This window comes from Hyperoodon ampullatus (assembly GCF_949752795.1).
Source record: "Hyperoodon ampullatus genome assembly, chromosome: 3".
NCBI lineage: Eukaryota > Metazoa > Chordata > Mammalia > Artiodactyla > Ziphiidae > Hyperoodon > Hyperoodon ampullatus.
Genome location: NC_136916.1, coordinates 154,141,296 through 154,164,359, shown reverse-complemented (window position 1 = coordinate 154,164,359; position 23,064 = coordinate 154,141,296). Strand labels below are relative to the sequence as shown.

General features: G+C 55.3%; 1 protein-coding gene across 1 annotated transcript; it reads right to left on the bottom strand.

Annotated features, from left to right (window-relative positions):
- Nucleotides 1-703: 703 nt before the first annotated feature.
- On the bottom strand, nucleotides 704-17,665 carry VASH1 (vasohibin 1; the record flags this gene model as incomplete). Its single annotated transcript, XM_079701049.1, has 8 exons — nucleotides 17,554-17,665; nucleotides 15,751-16,137; nucleotides 9,587-9,675; nucleotides 8,304-8,360; nucleotides 6,711-6,785; nucleotides 3,631-4,012; nucleotides 1,714-1,826; nucleotides 704-776 (listed from the first exon to the last, which is right to left on the bottom strand). The coding sequence occupies exons 2-8, from the start codon at nucleotides 16,051-16,053 to the stop codon at nucleotides 704-706; spliced, it is 1,092 nt and encodes a 363-aa protein (XP_079557175.1). The 5' UTR covers nucleotides 16,054-16,137; nucleotides 17,554-17,665.
- Nucleotides 17,666-23,064: the final 5,399 nt, after the last annotated feature.

Here is a 23,064-nt window from a genome sequence, read left to right as displayed (position 1 = left end):
CTCTCCTGGGCTCTCGTCCAAGCCCTTGCCAGCACGGGCCCTGCCATGAGGCAATGTCAGCCCACAAAGCACTGTTCATGGGGCTGCAAGGGCCCGAGGACCCTCCTGAGCCACAGGCTCTGGCTCTTGGGGCAGATGTGGCCTGTGCTAAGCTCCTGATATGGGCCATACAGCCCTTTCTCAGGGTGGTTCCTACCCTGCTTTCCTTTCCCTGGGTGAAGATTCTGCCAGGGCAGACAGGACTGGAGAAACATCCCTCCCCCCGTCCTGCCACAGGCCTAGCAGAGCTGGGAGGTTTCCCATAGATGGAATGGACCCAAATCCCAGAGAAACCTTGGGGCAGGGGTACCGGCAGAGCCAGCAACCCCTCCTCACCCAGCCCTGTGGCGCTTAGATCCTCTGAGCACTGGCCTTCCAGCCACTGGCAGACCCATTAGTTTTAAGTTTTTTCCCAAATACCTTAAATTTCAGTTGTTGAGTTAAAAACTCAAAATTAAACTCTTCACTGCCTCGTGGTCCAAAGTTAGGGGGCTTGGCCCAGCGGGAGGGGCAGCATCTTGGGTGGCTGAGCTGGGACACGCTCTTCCCGCTGGCCCCTCACCCTGCCCCATCATCAGCCCCACCTTCCCCAGGAGCGAGGCCGGTTCTGGCAGGCAGATGCTGGCCCCCAGAAGTGGGTGCGGCTGGGGCACTGCCGCCTGCCTCACACCCGGATCTGGTACCCATTGAGGTCTGGCATGGCTTTGGGCTCCGAAGGCTTCTTCTCACCAGAAGGCCTGCAGGGAGGAGAGAGCAGAGGAGGGGGAAGGGGTGAGTGGCCCGTCAGGGAGGTGCGGGAGCAGGGAGCAAGGGGTGGCTGCCCCTGCTGGCTGCCCCCCACCCCCCAGTCTCCAAGGTGTCCCAAAGGAATCGATAGAGCCCCTGCGGAAGTGTGCTTCTGGAGTGCCCACACGCCTTGCTGTCCTGAGTGTGGTCCCTGCGCTCTCTTGCAGAGTACTGCTTTTCCCGGAGGTCAGCAATTCCAGCTGCAGTTAAGTAAGAAAGTAATAGTGTAATGCGTTGGTGTCTGTGAGGGGGATCTGTTCTCTCTGAAAGCCTCCTAGGTCAAAGTGAAGGATGCTGGATATTGGAGGTCAGCTTGGCGCCCCTTACACCAGAGAGGTGCTTCCAGAATGATGACATTTAAAGCAAGAGCCAGGCCGATGTGTAGGAGACAAATCTGATGAGGCAGCCTGGTGTCTTAACGGGATGTTTCTGCCATCTAGTTACAGGCAGAAACCACAGACTCACAGGGGCAAAAGTTTCGTCCAAAGCCAGCCACCAGCTGCCATCTGACGTCAGACCTTTTCCAGTGATATTCCCGGAAGGACTCACTGTAGGCAGGGCCCCGCCCCTTCTACCCTCCCTCCCACAGAGCCCATTCTGCCGCTGGCCTCCAGCCTTCCCTGTGGGTCTCCGGCTTGGCATCTGGGCCCTGCATAGGATGACCAGTGGGCCAGCAATGTCTTCTCTCGAGAAATGGGATTGCATTGCCGCCATATCAACACACAAACAAACACACCATCCCAAGTTCCCTCCAGCAGAGGCAAAAAAGAGAAAGGTGAGAAAGAGAAGAGGTGGGGGAAGAACAGAGGGATCTGGAAGATGAGAGGGAAGGAAAACGCCTTTTGCTGTCTCCCCAGCCCCCCACCCAAGGCGAAACCCTTTTCTCACCGCCTTTCACTGCGGCTGTTCCTGCGGTGGGGGCTAGACTGGCCCCGCTGTGGGGAGGACACATCCTTCTTGCGGTCCTTGGTGGGGGAGGGAGGGCCGGTCCCTTTGCCAATCTTGGTGGGAAGGAAGAAACAAACACTCATTCCAGGACTGCCCCAGAGCCCGTCCTGCCCGGCAGGAGCCACAAGCCCCAAAGCTGCCCTGGGCGGGGCCCAGGAAGCCTCAAGCCATGCTCTGCCGTCTCAGGGTCTTCCCAAACCTGTTTCCCAGGCACTAAAACTGCCAGGGCAGTGGTTCCACAGCAGGGCTGCCTAATCTCTGTTGGCCCCTGAAATAGTAAGGATATGGGTGGAAGTTACTGAGGGTTCATGGTGGCCCTTGAGAAAAGGGCTATTTACCCATGCCAGGTAGATGTGCTGGCTGGGGAAACAGCCCATGTCTGAGCTTTGGGCTGGGATCCTACCAGCCCCAAGGATGACACTGGTTATCTCGAGTCAATCAAAGTTCAGACTAGCAGCTATATCTCTGATTAAGAAAAAAATGAGAAAAGCGAGTGAATTTATGCAGCACTGTCCATTTGACCTGAATTTTCAAAACCTGGGGTAGACGGGAGGGGTACTGGAAGGGGGCAAATAACATGGGAAGTGCACAGCACCAAACAGATTGGGAAACACAGCACAAAAAACTAAGGTAATAGTGCCTCCAACCCTAGATCCAACCTGTTCCCCTGAAGATGCAGTAACACTCCAGCAGCTGGGCACCCAGAGCTCTGCAGGAGAAGACCAGGGGAGGACCAGCTCAGGAGGGGAAGAGGGCAGCCCCTGAAAGTGGCAGGGTCAACTATAGCCCGCTTCTGCCCTGGGGAAGGCACTGTTGCCCCACGGTCTTGGCCTAGGGGCTGGCTGTCGGGGGCAGGGCAGCCTTATCTCTGCCGCATCCCCGCTGGGACACCAGAAAGCACCTGTGATATGCCTGGGTTCCCCATCTGGAGACTGAGCCCCAGTCCCATCTGCCTCCCACAGCCTGCGAGCAAGTCTCTAGGCTGCCCACACCTCACTTCCTTACCCTGAAAAGGGAGCACCCACCGCTGCCCTCCAGGCGTTTTGGGGAGCAGCAGTGGATGCAAAAGTGCCACAGTCATGGCTGCGGCCCCAGGCTACCCGGAGGGGCAGCGCACAGGGCTGCATGACTGGGCAATGGGGACAGGCTGGCAGGCCCCAGGGGAGGCACCCCCATACATGAGAAACCAGGGAGAGGCCAAGATTTTGCTCACCTGTACGGCTCTGGGGGCCAACTCCTCCGCAGCTCAGCCCGACTACTTCTGGGTAGAGCAGCCCCTCCCCCTCCTGCAAGACCCCTGCTCAGTGGGTGTGGGAAAGCGGGAGAAGGGACCACCCCTCCTTGTGTCCTCACAGTCTGAACCTCCTCCTTTTTCTGACTTCCTCCTAGCCCTTCACTGGGGCTAGGGGTCAAGAGTCAGGATACACGGGGGTGATGGCAGCTGCTGCCCACCCCACACTACCATTCCCTCCAGACAGGCCATGATTTCCCTCCAGTCCTGACGCACAGCCCCCTCCACCTGGCCTGTGGCACCCCTGCCCTCCTCCAAGTGCTCAAACCCGGCTCGTCTGCTGCCCCCTCCAGAGCCTCCCCTGGCCTGCTCACCGGAGGGGACTGTCTCATGGATAACGACCTTTGAGCAAAGCCCGGAAACTTCTCCCCCTCATCTCCCTTAATCCTGGCACCACCTCTGCTGGGGCGGGGGCGGGGGGACAGGGGAGGAGGGAGGGGGCTTCCCTGGAAGAGCGACCCCCTAGGAAGCGGCAGCCCCTCCGTCTCCACCCCTGCCGGCCCCTGGATGCTCACGCCCCTGGACGCCCCTGGACGCTCGCGGGCGGGGCGGCCGCACACACGGACCTTGAGCCGCATGTCGCGGGCGTGCCGCTCCAGCTCCTTGCGGAAGTCCTCGCGGCCCAGCCTCTCCACGTCCAGGATCGAGTGCTTCCACTCGATCTGCTCCACGCTGTGCGGGTCGTGGGACACGCACTGGCCCAGCTTCACCTTCTTCAACACGTGCCAGCAGCGGCTGTAGGCGGCCTCGTAGTCCAGCACGAGCTCGCTGAGCGTGCGGAAGGCCGGCGGCTTGTACATCAGGTCCTCGCGCCGGCTCATGCCCAGCGCCCCATAGCGGCCGCCGAAGTTCACCCCCAGCACGATGTGGCGGAAGTAGTTCCCTGAGAAGTAGGTCTTGAAGCTGATGGGGAAGCGTTCCAGGGTAGGCATGCTGTTGGTGAGGTAACTGGCCGCGCCGCCCCAGCTAAGGAAACAGCCAGGGAGAGAGGCCCGAGGGCCAGCGCGCAGGGGCGGGACGGGGACGGCCTCCACCCCAACCTGGGAGAGGCTAAGTGAGCGGCCCTGCACCCCAGCTCCTGGGTGCTGGCAACAGGTCTTGCTCATCTCCACTTCCTGTCATCAGGGTTGGGCCTGGCATAAGTAGGTGCTCAATAAACTCAATCTCTATGGGTCAGGGCACTCAGTGATTACCGGCTGCTGCTATGACGTCAAGCAGGGCTCACCAAATAACACCTTAAGAGTGAGGCCGGCACTCCGAACCGCAGGGCCCTCCGGAGTCCTGGGCTGAAGGAAGGGTAAGAGGGTCCTCTACCCATCACCCCGTCTCCCTCTCTCCTCCCGTCAGTCACACAGCCCTCCTCACCTCTACCTTGCCTCTCACACTGTCTTCCTCTCACACACACTTCCTCACAGGTGCACTGACAATCCCGTTCCCTCTCTCTCCACCCCCCACGCACAGACATACTGCCTGTTGCTCTTCAAATAAAACCAAGCTTGCCCCCGTGGCCTGGGAGGCCGAGAGCCTGGTCCAGCGGCCCGCTGCAACTTCCACGGGGGACCTTCTGCGCCAGCTCTTTCCTCTAGCTGTCCCCTCCACCCCCCGCTGCAGCTGCCAGCTCCTCCTCAGGCCTCAGGCTTGGCCAGCACCGCTGACCTCCCTTTCTAAAGCAAGTCTGCTCTACGTATTTTCCCCACAGCACCTCACCACAATCTGTAATTATTTTTCTTACTTCTTGGTTTACTTGCTTATTTTTTGTCTCCCCGACTAGAATGTAATCTTCTGAGAATGGGGACCTTGTCTGTCACGTTCCTTGCTGTATCTCTGGGGCCCAGCACAGAGGTGGGCACATAACAGTCACTCAAAACTCTGCTTGAACAAACGGGTAGAATGAGATAAACAGGATAAAAGCTTGGAGGAGAGACCACGGAGACACTGCATCCAGCGTCCTACATGCACCCGCTCATTCAACTGTCCTGACAAACTTGCGGGATGGGACTGCCATCGTCCCCTTCTGCAGAGGACTCCGAGGCTCAGAGACGTTAAGGAACTTGCTCGGCGTCACACAGTGAGGATGCGGCAGAGCCAGGATTCAGGTCCGGTTGGCCTGACCCCGAAGTCTGTTCTCTCAGTCACTGCGATGCTTATGGAGCCCGACTCCTTGCAAGCGAGTGACTGGGGACACAGATGAGCAAGGCGCAGGCTCAGTGTGCAGCGAGGTTGAGGCCCAGGGACAAACCCAATACAGCGCTCACCGCGGGTGTAGGGAGGGCCCGTGGTGGTCCTGTGGGGACAGCGGGGAGGGGTCCCCCCAGATGGGGGCTGCTCCTGGTTTCTTCCCGCCTACATATGAGCCAGCAGGTAACCCCTGAAAAGCCTGCAGGACCACGTGATCCCGTCTGGACCAGCTTCTCTGTGTGCTCAGGGGGAGGGGAACTGAGTCTCCCTCTTACGATGGGGTGGGAACCTCCACGTTGGTGTGTGGCTCTGAAGGGGTTGCTGGCAGCAGCCTGGAGTTCTTGGGCTGGCCTCACACTCGTCCCAGCAAAGAACCCTTTGGACAGGGCCATGCTCGTGGGGCTCTTTGGTCCACAGAGGACTGCCACAGTAGGGTTAGCTCTGAGGACCCCTCAGGGAGGGGGACCGGGGGGCACCCCTTCAGTGTCTTCACATAGTTTAAGGTAGGTATGCCTACGGGGGTGGGGAGTGTCCCCCTCAGACCACAGTCCTCCTCAAAGAAGCTGTGGTCCTGGCCTTTGACTGGCGTCTTCTCCTCCATGACCTGCCCTAGTGAGTGGACTCCTCCGTCCCATTAGGCACCTGCCGCCTTGCCCTGCTCAGCACAGAGCCAGGTGCCTGCACCAGGAGTGGCAAACAGAATATTTAAAAGCCTTGGTAGGTACAGGAAAGAGGGTGATATGAGGGGTGGGCAGAGATGGATCGAGATTGGCCTTCAATTGGTAAAACTGAGTAATGGGCACATGGGTTCCATTACATTAATTAATTACATTCCACTACATTAATCTATGTTTATACCAGGTTAAGATTTTCTGCAACAAAACAAAACAGGGTAGGGCTCAGGCAGGGTCCACTTATGACAGAGAACTGGCCATAAACACCTGTCTCTTTGCTTTGCTCTAACTAGGGATATTGGGGGGCTTATAGCTGGTAACCCAGCTATAGGTCCCAGTTCTACCCTTTGGGTGGGGGAGACTGAGAAACCCTGTTTGCTTTTTTTTTTAATAGGCAGTTTTATATCAAAGATCCCATCCATCATCTCCACAAATTAACATGTCCTGGAAATGCCAACATTTGGGCATCCAACCTGCTTCTTCCAGACTCTGGTTCTGGGAAATAGCACAACAGCCTTATGAAACAATGTGCCCTGATTTGTGGTTTGGAGAACAGGGTCACCGCGGCCACGACTCAAAAAAGCTGCCCAGTAAGCCTCGGAAGTTAGCAACGGAGGTGCAAGGGACTGAGTCCCCCTCGAGCTCGTTCACTTTGGGCCAAGTTCATGACTGCTGGGAGAGGGAGCTGGGAGGGCCCTGGAGCTCACTCAGCCCTCCCCTTCCAGAGGACGAAGCTGGCCCAGAGGTGCTGAGCACGTGCCTACCCCCACCCAGGCCTCTCAGAGGAAGGATACATTCCCAGGATCACGGCTTCCAGGCATTTGATTGGCAGAGCCTCTTTGGTCATTTCCTTGGCCAGGTCCATCAGCCTGGGGGGAAGGGAGGCAGAGTCATAAGGACAGAGGCTCCTTCCGGTCCCCTCCCTTCCAAGCTGCCTCAGCTCAGGCCCAGCACCTCCCTCTCCTTCCCCTCACATCCTTCCTGAGCCTAAGCGGGTGGGAGAAGAGGCAACCGCTGAAGATAAGGAAAGAGGCCTCTTCCCCCTCCCCTCAGGCTCTGCTCCAAGACCTCTGGAGGGGAGGGTGAATGGGGGGCATGCAGCGGTAGGCAGATCTTTGACAGCCACTGGGCTAGGGGCCCTCTGTGAAGATGGTGTTTGGGGGGCCCATGGGAAAGCATGCCAAGGATGCTGGAGACCTTGGCCTTGACCTTGATCTTGTCTCTTCCACAGCACAGTGGACACCCCTGACCCAACTATGACTTCTCTGAAGAGTTTGTAATTGATTGTAACTGCTACCCCACAGCTGGCCAGCTGCCTGGGGCCTGGACATGGGATCTCAGGAAGTTAGCTGCCCAGTGACTCCCCTGCCTGCTTCTTGAACTTGGAATTCAGGCCACTTTAACATAGACTATCCCTGAAGCCTGGTTCCTCCCTCCTCAACGAATGCTGCCCTCTGGGCCTCGGAATGCAGCCTGGCCACTGGCTTTGCTGGGGAGGGTGCTGGACTCCTCCATCCCATGAGGCTGGAGCTGGGCCCACACACACAGCGGCCACAGGACAACAAGAGCAAAGCTTTGGGGTTAGGAAGCCTGCATTCCACCCTGGGGCTTGGAAAGGGGGTAATTAAGTAATTAGCTAATAAACCATTTAAAGCATTTTTTACAAGGCAGTGAACATGGACAGATTATATGTGGAGCAAGACATAAAATTCACATTAATTTTAAAAGCACAGGGTTTTAGACGCCTGGACAGCTTTGGGCTGGGCCCCCAGACCAAGCTGTGGCATTCAGTCTCCACTCTGATCTGCCCTAAGGGTTTCTTCGGGGTGGATCCAGTCAGGGGTCAACACTTGGGGTGTAGAATGGGAAGTGAGAGATGCAGTGTTCTCTCCAGTGGGGTCCCTGTTGCTCAGACACTGGGCCTTGTACTAAATGACCAGGAGAGAGTCCAGTAAGGCCACTGGGGTGAGACGCAGGTCCCTGCCGTGGGGAGCGCACAGGCAGCTCCAGGGAATGGAGAGAAGGCGGAGGGCTCTCTCCTGCGAGGCCTACCTCTCTTAAAAAGAAGACGAGGCTCACACCCAGACATCTACCTGGGACTGTCCTCTGTCATCACCAAGCTGGGGGGCTGCCATCACCCTCCTGGCTCAGCGTGGATATCAGGGTTCCTCATCCTCAAGGGAGCCCCGGCTGCCCGTCTTGGCCAGAGTCCCCTCTTTAGGATGTCCTAAGGAGGGTCCCACGGTGGTACTTGCCCTGCTGGCGGGCTCCCCTGGGAAGAGTCCCTGCCTGCCTCATAAGCTTCCACCCACAGGTGCCCGAGGGGCTCCAACTGGACCAGGCGCTGTTACCTTGGTGCAGAGGGACGAGGCACTCCCCACACTTACCCTGTCAGAGGTCTGCTCTTCTTAATTTCAAAGAACTGCGTCCCTGTGTGATTGTACCTGTGGGTGCCGGTTAAGGGCTTCCTGGCTTGACCTGGAACAGGCGTGTCCCTCTGCCCTCATCCAGACCCTGGGGGTCCAGCACTCGCAGGGGTGCAGGCTGGGTAAGGACCCCACAAAATGCTTCTGTAAGGCAGCTGGGAGGATGCTCAAGACCTGACTGCCTGAAGGGAGAAGGGGACGCAGCACGCTGCTTCTCCTGGCCCCACAGGGCCCCTCTGCGTCCTTCCCTCTCATCCTCTGCTCCCACCCTTGCTCTCCTAGGGAGGGAGCCGTGGGGCAGGCAGCCAGGCAGGCCAGGGCTGGGAAAGAGGCTGAGCCCTGGACAGCTCTCTGCAGCACCTCATAGTCCAACCAGTGAGAAGCAGCACGAACTGAGAGAAGGCTGGGGTGGGATTCCTGCACGACTGCGTTGCTGAGTGCTGCTCCCAAGCCAACCGCCTCCCTCTCGGGGCCCCAACGCCCCCCCGCCCCACCACTGCAAAGGAAGGGCTGGACCCAGTTTTCAGTCACCAGCCTGGCTTTTCTTCTGCTCAGGACCCGCGCCTGGTGCCTGGTCCTGCCATCTCTGACCAAATCTGCAGCTAGGAGGGCGGGGGAGAGCCTAGGTTGCGTAGCTCCAGGCAGGGCACAGGGGTGGAGGGGCCCAACTCAGGGACACTGGGGAATCCTGGGCTCAGGGGAGGCTCTTCCCATGCTGGGCAACTGGCCTCCTGCCAGGGAAGAAAAAGGTGAAGAAATGGGAGAAACTTCCAAGATGGGGAAGTTACCTCCCGAACCATAAAATCCTTTTTCTCCTCCATCTACCTGCCGCCCTCCCACCACACACCCATTTTAGACCAGTTTTTAAACAGCCCCAAGGGAAATTCCCCTCTCTCCCTCTGCTGGCGCTGGATGGTCGGCACAGGAGGTCTGGCCTGGTGGACCTGGACTAGGCTTCCACCGGCAGGTCGCTCAGGAGACATATACCCCATCACACAGAGGAGGAAGCAGGTGGCAGAGAGGCTGGAGTGGGTCTGGCATTCATCAAACTACCTCCAACCCCCCCGGGCGGACACAGGCTGCGCTTACACGACTCTGGGGCACAGAGATGCCATGGGAACGGCGCCCCTGGACTTGTGGAGTGAGGCTGCTCTGCGAGCCCTCTCTGGCCCTGTCCGAAAACAAGCCCCGCTTGGCCTTTGGACCAGCCAGACGGTGGCCGTGACCCTGACCGGGGAGGATACTGCAGCTCCCTGATGTAGCGCTGCACGGCTTCCAGGCGCTCAGGGACAGGCGTAGAGGGCTGGAACGTAGGCACACTCGGTATGGGAATCTGGGGACGGAGAAAGAGCTCTGGTCACGGAGGGACGCTCACCGAGGAGCTTCCAGCCCACCCGACACTCAGCTTAGCCCCCGGAGAAGCCACATCCCATGGAGGGCCACCCCGGTTCCCTCCTCGGCCGAGCCTCTCTCCTCGGCAGCCCCTTCCAGAGGCTCCCGTCAGGCCCCCGCCACAGCCCTTCCTCTCCCTCCTGGCACTGGACAGCATTTCTAATTTGGAGCTTACGTCCATGTGCCAATTTTATGCTTCTTTAATGATTTCAGAAAAACACAGTTTGACTCACCTGACTCACAGGTGTTTGAATTTTAAATTTCATTAACTTCAAGCCTTGACAGGAATGTCAGTATTGGGGTGGCGTTCACTCTGGGTTCAAGGGCCGGATCAAAATCAGTTTATCAGGTGTCCCTGCCCTGGGCTGGGGGAGCGGTCCGTGAGAGGCGGACACACCCTCGGCAGGTGGTGTCACCGCCACCCTCCCATATCACAGCACAGCGACCAGGCCTTCCAGCTCCAAGCTGAGCCGTCCAGGAGTTAAGCGCAGGGGACACGTGGTTTGGGACAGGTCTTGCCATGAAGCAGCCACTTTGAAGGGGTTCCACGGCAGCACAGGAACTCCGGTTCCCCCTTCAACAGCCCCCTGTCCTACCAGCTCCACACCTGTAATCAGCACAGGTAACCAGGGAACTGGACAGTCCTCCTCACCAGAAGAGACTTTCCAGAGCCAGACCCAGGAAGGGGAGAGGTGGGGTGTCGGGCAGGGGCCTCCTGAGGGCTGGGAACCGCCAGCCTGGGCTGCCCGGATGCTGGGAGTCAGATTAGGAGCTGTGGACCCCCAGGGCTGTCCCTCAGCAACCAAGCCATTGCCAGGAAAGAGGCCACCACCAGGTGTGCACCCCCAGGCCACCCTCTCCGGCCAGGGGAGCCCGAAGGCTGGAGGTTTGGCTGCAACAAGTCAGTGAGGCCTCAGAAGCCAAGGGAAGCATCAACCGGGTCGTCGGGGTTACGGAACGGCCTTCACTGGGTAGAAGAACCAGATTTCCAGGGCCAAGGCCCACCCCTCTGGGGTCCCCCTTGGCTACAAGCACTGCCAGCTGTGAGGTGGCCTCAGGCTCCTCACACAAAAAGGTCCCACGCTCTTCCCCCCAGGCTGGGCCTCTGCCCAGCCCTCCAGCAGGCAGGGGCTGCTGAGAGTGTCAGTGTGCACAGGTAGGGAAGGGAAGGGGTAAAGCAGGGGCCCACAGGCAGGGCTGGGCTGGGGGAGGTGCTCCCTGTGGTGTGGTGAAGGCACAGCCTTTTAAATAATGTGGCTACAGCGGCTGAGGCTCTGACATGAAGGGAAGTGACACACCAGTGATCACAGATGGCAGGGGGACACAGCACAGCCTCTAACAGACACCTACTTGCCCCAAGGGGCCGAGGCACAGAGGGAAGGCCCAGTCCAGGAGGCAGCTCTGCGTGAACTTCCTCCCCGCTCCCTGCCTGACCCCTCCTCCAGTCTGAGCAGTCCCAAGCCCATGACACCTCATCTGAAGGAAGCTACTTTCCCTTTCACACCGCCCCCTGCTGCCCAAACTGTCGCCACCACTTACAATCAGCAGGGGGATAAAAGCCCCGGACGGTGGGCTCTCCCGCTGCCTGCCTGACCACCCTGTGCCAGACGGGCTCCAGAACTCTCTGAGGGCCTGGCTGGCCTCCCCGTGACAAGGATATGGGGTGGGAGAGGAATTACTGCACAATTTACTATAAACAGCATGGCACGTGGCTTCTTCAGGTGGAAGATCCATCCCAGGCACGTCATTCCCACTTCCCGTGAGGGCATCCAGTGACTTTGAGGAGCTTGGGTAGGGACTGTAAGTACACCCTCCCGGGAGACACTCCAAACAAGGAGGGCACTGTGGCCCAAGAGTCCTTTGACTAAGCTCACAGGAGCCAGCCCTGGTCCAGGGCCGGGCGGTACCCACGAGGGCATCCCCTGCCATCCAGACAGAGGACCCAGGAACTGGCGTCTCTGCAAAAACTAAACGGCTCCAAAAAAGTTAAAAAAGACCTGGGATCCATGATCAGGGGCTTAAAGGCCACCATCACTGAGGCTTAGCTGGAGGGAGCTGTCCAGCAGCTCAGTGACACATTAACTCACGTTAACCATTGCCAACAGGCCGGCACCTTTCTTCTGAATGTTCACACAAGCATACACTCATTCACTCAAAACAAACAGGCAAGATTCTGTACATCCAAATGATCAGGCCTAGAGGGGGGCTGGCAGCCTGGGTTTGCCCACAGCCCCCAACCCCAAACCAGAAGCCAGGAAATGTGCCCTCACTGTTGAGTAGTGGGGTTAAGTGGGGTCACAGTGGAGGTAAGTGATATTGGCCCAGATCAATTCAGGGATGACTCCTCCTCCACTACCAAGGCCAAGGGTTACCTTTGCTCCAGGAACCCCCTAAAGTCCTGAGTTCTATTAAGACATTTTCCCCCGGCAGAGTCTAGAACAGAAAGGAGGCTTGGCGGAGGTGGGGCAGCCCACAGCTGAGTGTGTGGACAAGAAGTACGATAGCCTAAAGGCTGATAGAGCTGGATCTAGAACCGGTCCATTTCTGTCTAAATCCCAAGCCTGCCGTTCACTGCCTGGCAGCAAGATCCTAGTGGGTGCCATAACAGAACCAACCTCAGAGCCTAGATGAGACACTGCGGGTCCACGTCCAGGCCTTAGGACAGGGCAATCTGCCTGCCAATGCAGGGGACATGGGTTCGAGTCCTGGTCCGGGAAGATCCCACATGCTGCGGAGCAACTAAGCCCACGCGCCACAACTACTGAGCCTGTGCTCTAGAGCCCGTGAGCCACGACTCCTGAAGTCCGTGTGCCTAGAGCCTGTGATCCGCAACAAGAGAAGCCATGGCAATGAGAAGCCCGCGCACCGCAATGGAGAGTAGCCCCTGATCACCACAACCACAGAAAGCCCACACGCGGCAATGAAGACCCAATGCAGCCAAAGATAAATAAATGAAATAAATAAATTTATTAAAAAAAAAAAAGGTGGCAGCAGCTTGAAACATCAAGGAGACGTTCATACAACGGGGCACAAACTACTCCTGGATCTGTGATCCTTTTAGAAACTGCTGCCCTTTAACATACTGGCATCATCCTTTTAAAGGACGTTTCCCCAAAGCGCCTGTGGGGTGGTCTGCTGCACCCTCACCTCCTTGCTCCATTTGCTGGGTACGTATTACATGCTCACCCATTTCACATGCTTTACTTCATCAGTTCCTCCCAATAACCCCTCAAAAGTGGGTATTGCTATTATGCCCATTTTATATTTCACAGCTGAGGAAACTGAGGCACAAGGAGTTTGCATACCTTCCACCTACAAGTAGTTACGGGAGAACCAGGATTTGAACATGGTGGATGTGATGTTTTATCACACTACACTGCAGGGGCCCCAGGCTCAACCACCTGCAGGGGCCGTACAGGTAACCACAGGAAAGCAGGCTGAGAGTGAGTGGTGGGGAACCGTGGCCACCTGGGGGAGTGGAACCAGCCCTCACCTCCAGCTGCCTGCTGCCATGTGGGATCACAGATTCTCTGTTCCCAGATCTTCTCATTTTCTGAAAAGATGCCAAAAATCTGGAGTTTGAATGTGAAATCTCCCTATTTTAAATTTTGGCTCAAGTGGTCTTTTAAAACATTATGCCAGGGCTTCCCTGGTGGCACAGTGGTTGAGAATCCGCCTGCCAATGCAGGGGACATGGGTTTGATCCCTGGTCCGGGAAGATCCCACATGCCGTGGAGCAACTAAGCCCATGCGCCACAACTACTAAGCCTGCACTTTAGAGCCTGAGAGCCACAACTACTGAGCCTGCGTGCCGCAACTACTGAAGCCCGCTCACCTAGAGCCCATGCTCTGCAACAAGAGAAGCCACTGCGATGAGAAGCCCGCGCAACGCACGGAAGAGTAGCTCCTGCTCGCCGCAACTAGAGAAAGCCAGTGCGCAGCAATGAAGACCCAATGCAGCCAAAAAAACAAAACAAACCAAACCAAACCAAAACCCATTATGCCATCCCCAAACTCTTAGTCTCACCACAGTGTAACCTCTTCTGTGAATGCCTCTGTGTCAACTCCAAGGGCATGACCACTCAGGGAGGGGCCAGCCCAGCACTGGGTGCATACTGCTGGCACTCTGGGACCTGACCCCGATGCCTCCGGGCCTCCTCCACCCTGCCCAGACTCTGGGGCTCCTTCCTACTCTGGGCCGAGGTGGAGGAGGAACCCCACACACACTTTTCCTGTGGTGTGAGGAGGAGAAGTTTCAATTTTCCCAATCCTCTCACAAAATTCCTTCAGGACCTGCACACTCCTGTCAGTCATGACACACACCCCCGACACACAGACAATAGCTTCATTCCTTCATCAGTATCTTTCCTATGCACGAAGCTTGAAGATGACAAGATGACATTACCGAACCAGTTGCTAATGAGGTTGTCAATTTTTTTTTTCCAGCCCCCAGGAGTTGTGACAGTTCTGCAGGGGTCCATTCACACTCTCTCTTAGCCTGACTTAGACATCAGCAGGATGGCTAGATAGCCATCTGCTAATCCCCAACTTGCTCACGTGGGAGAAGCATGTGGCTCTAGCTTCACTGGAACAAATGCTGAGTGAGATCTAGCCTCCTCTCCTGACGAAGGATGTGAACAGAGGTAATGAACATCCAGTAACCAGTACTGGTTTGAGGTTTTACAGTTTCTTAAATGCTTTAAAACATATTCTCTCATTTAAGCTTCACTACAGTCAACCCCATTCTACAGATGAGAAAACTGTGGCTCAAACAGGTTGAAGGGGCCTGCTTGAGTTCATAGCTAGGTGGGTGATCAGAACAGATGTCCATATCCTTTGACGCCACACATCCTTTTCCAGGCATTTATCCCGAGGAAATGATCAGAGATGGACTCCCAAATTCATGTTTTAGAATGTGCAACAGTGTTCACTTTTAGAATAAATTATCGGAAACAATGTCCAGACACAGGGAATTAGCTAAATTCTAAATTAGTACAGAAGGCGATTAGGTAGCCATTCAAAATCAAACTACATTTGATTTCCCCTGCAAATATAAGGCAGTTGCTCAACCTTCAACCTCTGAATTCAGCCTGTCCCAGAAGATAGTCTCTGATGGTTCTACCAATAACTTGGTAAAAAGAAAACAAAATAGGCCACCTGTCTCCATGTCTAATCCACATTAACTGCTGCTCCCCCGGCCCCCTCCTCTCACCTGAGCAGGCAGGACCTGAGCCTGGGGCTCTGACCTCTGTCCAATTGGCTTTTCTTGGGGGATTTCAGGACTCTGCATTTGGGAGGGTGCTTCCTTAGTCTTAAACATAACGTTGGGAGAAAAAAAAAAATCAGGCACGTTTTTCCACCTAGCACTATAGGCACAGAAAGTCTCAAGAACCCTTTCGTTCAGCAAACACTTACAAGTGCCTGTTCTGTACCAAGCACACAGGAGGTCTTGGAAAGACAAAGATGAATGAGACAGCCTCAGCCTCCACGGTGACACAACTGAAGGAAAGCCGTCATGGAGAAGTTCCAGCCGTACACAGATAAATGACTGACATTTGCCCCTCTCCACAGGCCCTCTTCTAACTGCCCTTGAACCTCGTGTCCCCCCAAGCAAAGGCCCTGGAACCGGACGACCTGGGGGTGAGACCCAAGCTCTGCCACTTACTGGCTGTGGGGCCCCTAGTTCCTACTTGAGTTTTCAGCATTCTTGTCTGTAAAATGGGTCCCCAAACTGCACTTAATGCACAAGGCTGTTGGAGAATTCAGCGAAACAACACATGAAAATATTTTCTCAACATCTTAAACCCTGGAGCCTCCTTAGTCATTCATTCTCTCTCTGCCCACAGTTCTCTGGCTTAGCAAATAAGATGTCAGGCCACTTCAGTGTACTTGTTAGTTAATCTGCTGCTCTGCCCACAAAACATGGGCTTTTTAGAAGAGATAGAGGAGGGCCTCCTGGAAACAGGGCATGTGGACCTCACAGAACCACCTCCCTTCCCACACACAAACCCCTCACCTTGGGCAGGTCCATGGCCCCACGGATCCGCTGAGCCACCTTCTCTCCATCGGGGTGGATCTTAGCCACGTGCTTCCACATCCTCTCCCAGGTGGCCTCATCCACAGGCAGCCCACCCCGGTTGATAAAGAAGGGGATGCCTCCATCTCGAAGGTCCTCTTCCCCTTCTTCTTCTGGCTCATCATCTCTCTGGGCTGAGGCTCCTTCGCTGGTCTCCAAACGCCTGGCCCCAGAGGGGACAGCAGCGGCAGTGGGGGCAGCACCGCTGCTGCCGCCCCCGACCACCTTCTTCCCCCCTGGCATCCCCAAATCCTTGACGGGGGTGGGAGGATGTCGCAGCGGACAGGGGTAAGAAAGGCGGCTCACAGGAGGCCTCCCACACACCAGCTGCAGAGATAACACATGGCCAAACAGTGCAAGGCGCCTTTAAGAAACCAGGGCGTGGCTCCCGTACAATAAAATACTACTTGATGGGGGGAAAAAAAAATCCGTGCCTCAACGTGAAGTGCGGGGCCGAGGGGGTTGGTTGTCCCGGATGAGCCTTAGAGGCCTTGTTCTTTATGAAAAACGGGATCTAGAGAATACATCCCAACTTGGCAGCTTTCACAAAGCACCCCCATTTGACGGCGAGAACAATAACGGACAGCAGTCTGGGCTGGCAGAGGAAAGTCGGACGGAAACTGAGGCCAGGCTGCTCAGATCTGCGGCCACGAAAGGGTCAAGGCACGAGTGCCCACGCCGACTGGGCGCCCCAGCTCCCAGTTTTGAAGGCAAGCAAATTCCTCTACAAAATATCGCACTCTCACACCTGCGCGCGCTCCGGGGTGGGGGACCGACCCGACTCCAGGCCGCGTCAGCTCCGAGCCGGGACCCCCGGACCGGAGGGCGGTGAGGGGGCGCGATTTCTCCGACGCGACGGGACTGGGAGCCAAGACTCGCAGCTGGCGGGGCGCGGGGAGGGGGCGCGCGCCGACGCGCACATTCCACGCCCGCAGCCAACTCCCCGCACAAAGTGGGCTTTGTCTCGGCCCCCTGTGCCCTCGCCCCCGGGAAGGAGCGGCGGAGCCCCCAGAAGGGGGAAGGGCGCTGCGGGGAGAAGAAGCGGGGAGCGCCAAGGCCCCGTTGGTACCCAGCCGGGCGCGTCTCAGCGGGCGGATGGTGGGCACCCGGCGCCAACCTGCGCCAGCCGAGCCATCACGGGGCACAGGTCCCGCTCCCGGGCCCGGGGCTCAGCGGGGAAGGCTCGGGCGGGGCGCAGGGTCACCGAGCGGCGGGCTGCGGCCACAGGGTCGCCGCCCTGTACTGGCTGCAGCATGGGCGGTGGCGCGGCCGGGACGGGCGAAGGATACTCCGCGGCTGTTAGCTCGGGCTCCAGCTGCGTACCCCACGCCCCCAGCTAAGGGCTGGAGGCAGGACAGCTGGGCGGGGAGAGCAAGCCCGGAGGCTCGCGCAGCCACGGCCGCGGATGAAGCTAGAGGCGAGTGACAAAGCCCCGGCGAGCGCGGGCTGCGCTAGTCCCTGGAGAGCAGCCCGCCGAGCGCGGGGTCCACGCGCAGGTCGCTGCTCCGAGGCTCGGCGTAAGAGCAGGCCACCGCCACCCCCGCCGCCTCAAGACCCAGCAGCTGCCGGCAGGGTCCAGTGCCGGCCCGCCGCCCACCCGGCTCGACTCCGGCCCGCGCCGCGCATGCGCTCCGTCCCCCCCTTAAAGGGCCAGTGCGTTCCCGCCGGGGCCTCCGTCTCCTCAGCCATTCCTCTTCCCCCAGTTACCTCTAGGAGGCCGGTGGGCTTGCGCTCCCCTCTCACCCCTCTCTCAGGACGCCGCGAAGCCGGTGCAGAGCTGCGGGCGAAGTTCGCAACGTGCCAAACCGAGCGCAAACTCCACGGAGATTCCGGGCTCGGAAGGCCCGCGGTCGGGAATTTCCTAAGGGGACTGCCTGCCTGAATTTCCCTCAGAGTGTAGAAACCAGACTATGGTTTGAAAATCCAGGGTTCTAGATCGTGTGGGACATGCAACAGATCACTGCCTTCTATGGGCCTCGGTTTCCCCATCTGTCAGCCGAGGTCTTCACACTGGGTGAGCACAGAGATCTCCCGGCGCGCGTATTCCTTAAAGGAGGCTATCAAGGGGTCAGGGTCACTACCCCTTGAAAATGAAAGGGTTAAAAGTCACCCTTTTCCACCCCGTAACCTGCACCAGTGATAGCGGGGTGTGCTGACTTCGCCCCTGTGGGCCTCCCAGGACCCGGCTCTGGGCGCCGGGCGAACACGGCAGGGGGATGCTCCGCCCGAGTCTTAGGACCATGACCCACGCGAGGCGATGGCTGGGGAGGGTCAGCCGGCCCAGAAAAAGGCGAAAGTACGGCTCACTGTTGTATGCGGGGCCCAGGACTGCGGAGACCCAAGGCACCCTCCCCGTCCCCCTTTCACAGAGTGGTGGTGCGGAAAAGCCTCGAACTGGGAGCAAAAGCAAGGAACTTGACTAAAATGAGACAGCCGGAGCTGTCTTTAAGACTTTAAGCTTTAAGACTTTAAGCTTTAAGACTCCTCCCCTCCCGCCAGCAGCAGTTAGTGTGAAAAAGTAAATGCAGATCCCTGGGCCCTGGCAGGCAGATTCAGATTCCTCAGGTCTGTGACTGCTGCGTTTCTCACCTCTCCTGGGCTGGGACTGAGAAGACCTTGGAGAATCCCGAGGTCCTCAGTGGTTCAACATCTGTTCCTTAAAGTTGCCCCTGGTGTCTGAATCCTAGGTCCCCTAGCTCCAGTAGCAAACTCTTGCTGCCTCCACTGTCAGAAACCAAGGGTGATCAATGATGGCAAGGGTCAGTGGATGTCAAGATAGTTACGAGGGAATCCTTTTAAGATGACTGAGGCAAGAAGACTCCAAGCATGTAGATACCACCAGGGACCAATAACTGCAACCTACTGATTGTTTACATAGGGAAACCCAGTCTCAGAGAGTCATTTCCTCACGTTCACACAGCTAATAATTTGACCTGAATTCCTACTTCTTCAGACACTTAGCTTTCACCATGCATTTTGCCTCTTGTGCTAGCTAAATGGTTGTAATGGTTTTAAAATATGTTTGCAAGTTCTTTACCACTTCTCTCAAAAGATGGAGTCTAATCCCCTTCCTTTTTAATGTGGGCTGGACTTAGTGTCTGGCTTCTAATGAATAGAAGGTGGTGGAAGCGATGGGATGTACCTCTCAAACCTAGGTCATAAAAAGGAGACATTCCTTCTGTCTCTTTCTTACTCTCTCAGGACATCCACCCTTGGAACGCAGCCACCATGTTGTGAGGAAGCCCAAGCCACATGGGAGAGATGACATGAAGTGGTCTGGCCGATATCTCCAGCTAGGCTCTCAGGCAACAGCCGGCCTCAACCACCAGCTAGGTGGTGAACTGAGACAATTCCGGCCCCCAGCCTTTGAGTCTTTCAGCCAATGTTCCAGATATAAAGCAGAGACAAGCCAACCCCACTGTGCCCTGTCTGAATCTCTCTCCCACAGAAATTGGGAGATAAGAAGTGATCATTGTTGTTTTTAAGCCGGTAGGTTTTGAGATACTTTGTTATACAGCATTAGATAATAAATACTGTGGGTTTCCTGAAATGATAAATAATAAAATAGATTTGGGGTATTCATTCAAACAGTAAGTACTTACTGAGCACCTTTTATGTGCCTGACCCTGTACTAGGCACTGGGGATACAGTGGTGAATAAGAGGGACATGGTCTTTGCCCTAGTAGGGCTATGGTCTACTAGTAGAGATGCTTAAACATGTTTCCAGTAAAGTGCTTTGCCAGATGCTTAGTACAGGAAGGTACCCGAGTGCTTACCCCAGGCAACTTTCTGGTCAGGTGGGCTATCGGGGAAAGAAGAAATGAGTTGGCCACAAGGCCAGCATGGTCTTGGCTAGAGAGTTTTCTGGGGGATGTTCTTAGAAGTGGGAAGGGATAGGTGTCAGTCCAGGTGGGAGGTGCATGCAAATAAGTTAGAAAATGGAGAAACTGGAAAGGGAGGTGTCTAACTCAATCTCATTTTAACTGAAAGCCCAGAAAGGACAAGTGTCTTGCCTGGTGTCACACAGCTTGTGAAATGGGCCTAGATACTGTGTCCTGCATCAAATCCTCTCATGATTCCCCCACACTAATACCCAGAGAGCAAAACCTTGGGTAACTCCTTATTTGGCTCAAAGCTGTTATGGACCTGATCTGTCTTCACAAAAACGCTGGAAGAGGTTAGGAGGAGTTAATTCCCATTTTACAGACGAAGAAATGATGCACAGGGAAGCTAGGCAACCTAAGTACTTAGTTCAGAAGCTGGCACATCAGATCTTCTAGGTACCAGGGACTTTGATGATGACAAGGATGATGATGATAATGATGCCTAGCCCATCTCATATATCACTGTTGTGATCATCACACTCTGGACTAATGTTCTGGAAACTAATACACGGATGCCTGGCTCACATCATATATCATTGTTGTGATCGTCAAACTCTGGGCTAATGTTCTGGAAACCGATACACAGTGTCTTAATGCCACTACTAACATTGGTATTTATCTACTCCAACTCATTATCTATTCTTGTGACACTGAAGCTAGAGTAAAATTTCTGGAGAGGTTGATGTAGCTTGTGTCCTGGGCTCACCCCTTGGCTGGAGAAGGGCAGGGCAACTTCATTAGCTGTCCCCAAAAGACTGCAGGTGGTGGTGGCAGGGGGCTGCCCTAAATGAAAATGGGGTGCTGTTGGTAAAAGAGGGATGTGGAAGTACACAGCTATAGATGTGTTCATTAAAGGTGCATACTCTTTGTTTGCACTGTCCAATATGGTAGCCAGAAGTCATGTGGCTATTTAAATTTAATCAGCATTAAATAAAATTTAAAATTCAGTTCCTCAGTCACACTAGCCACATTTCAAGTACTCAGTAGCCACATACCGTTTATGGCTACTGTACTGAGCAGCACAGATTATAGAACATTTCCATCATTGCTGAAATTTCTATTAGACAGTACTGCTCTAGGATTCTTACTTGGAGTTCAACTCTTTTTATTTTCTTCTTTTTTTTTGGTGAATATGGAAATAGCAAAAAAGGTGAGTCAGAATCTTCATCCATTTATTCAATAAACATATACTAAATGTCTACTCTGAATCATACGTTATTGTACGCACCAGGATGCCTGGGGGGGGATCATGGAGATCTCTTGGTCCAGTGGATCTCACATGGGAATCATCCAGGGAGCTCTTTAAAGTACTGATACCTCACCCTACCTGGCAGAGATGCTGGTGAAATTGCTTTGGGATGGGGCTTGCACACCCATAAGTTGGAACAGCTCCCGGGCTGATGCTAACGTGTAGCTGGGCTTGAGAACCATTGTAATCTGGTCAGACCAGTGAAGTGAGCTGCTTGAGATAACCCGAAAACCTGAATCAGCATGGGTCTGACCTCCATTCTGGGCTTCTTACAACAGAATCAAAGTTCTCCATGCATTTGGCATCTGTCTGAATTGAATGAACAATTCTTGGAGAAGAACAAGTCAGCTCTTCCTTAGTCCAAAGGGAATCCGATTCACTTCCAATAAAGTGCCAATAGAACTCTGGTTTTCAAATGCTTCTTTTACAAATTGTTTGAGTGTTTTGTGCCTGGAACTGTATTACTCAGCCAAGTTGGTGAAACCCCTATAAAAAATAGCGCCCTTTCCCGAGCACCTAGTGTAGGCCAGTTCATTTAATCCCCAGGACACTCTTGTAAGGTAGGTTTTGCTAATATCAGTTTATAGATCTGCAAACTAAGATGCAAAAAGACTGAGGATTATAAATTGTCCTACTTGGCACAGCTGGGATTCCAACTGCGGAGTGGGTGTGCTTTCCCCTTCTCCACCCTGAGCCTACCCCATAGCCAAGAATGCAGGGCAGCTGGCAGACAGTTGTGTACTGCTCTGGATCCGCATAGGAAAGAAAGCTTTGTGCAGGTGAGATGCAGTCCTTTGCGTGTCAGGGGAAGCCCCTGAGCTAGTGTGACCCAGACACTGTACTCAGAGAGGGTACTGGGGCCTGGAGGGAAGAAGATTCAGGAATAGGACAGGAGAGGGGATTTGGAGTGGAGTTCTCAGTTTTGTTGATGGTTGTGCCTAGATTCCTTTTATCAAGGGATTTGGAGAAAGCAGCTAAAAGCAATGTTATACCTGGAGCAGTTAGCTCTTAGACACCTAGCAATTATGGTGCATGCTTGGTGTAAGCATTATCTGTTCTTGGCCTGGATTCTTGGAGGCTGGCAGAGTGTCTGTGTCACCGTGTATCTTTGCAATCTGAGTCCCTGCCTGATACTTCCTGGGCAGCCTGGCCTGGCCTCGGGGGTGGGGGTGGGGTGCTGGGAGGGGCAGGACAATTGTGTCCATTCCAAAACACTCTTAACAGAGGGGGAGATAGGGCTCCCCTGCCATTCGCTGGGGGCCACCTGGTAAAGTAATAGGAGATCCAGGCCTTGGAGAGCAGCAAGGGCTGGACTCGGAATGGATCAGCGTTTGTCTGCGTGGCATTCAGCAGGTCTATGTGGGACCGAAGCCACGACTGGCCACAGAAAGAGCATAGGATATCACAGCCGGAAGGGCCCTTCTTGTCCAGGTTTCATTTCATAGTTGGGAAACTGAGGCTCAGAGAGGTGACAGGACCTGCTCAAAATGACACAGCATGTTATTGTCAGGGATCACAGTTGTATTCAGGTCTCCCTCCTGGTCCAATATGCCTTCCCTGATGTCTTCTGTAGCGGGGGAGAAGCTGGTAGTAGGTGAACCCTTGAAAGCTTTTCAGTGGAAAGGGATAGAGATGGTCTTCTCACATTTGCTTCACGCTCTGGCCGAGCTGTGTGTGTCAGTGGGTGGATGTGAGCAGGGTGTGTATTTAGGAAGGCTCTGTTCAATCTGGAGGACTGGGTGATGGCCCCTCTCATTTTCCAAGCAAATCATACTCATCCAGACTTGCATCCCTCCTTTGTTAGGAAATTGGCATTTCCTTTGACTTTTTTCTCCAGGTGCTGTGGCAGGTATTTGGCTACTGTCAGGTTATCGAGTTGGTCAGCTGGGAATGGCTGGACTGTGGTAGTTGCTCCCAAGCAGTGGCCAAGGCTCTGGCTGTCCCTGAAAGAATCAAAGGCCAAGCTCAGCCTCCTGCTCACTGGAAGGACCCAGGACTTGGTGACAGGGAGAAACAGATCCTGTTCTGAGATACGGGTGCATCCTGAGGACTGAATTAAAACCATTTACGAGTGGCAGGACTATAGGTCCATGAGGTGGGCTAGGTTTATTTCTTGAGCCT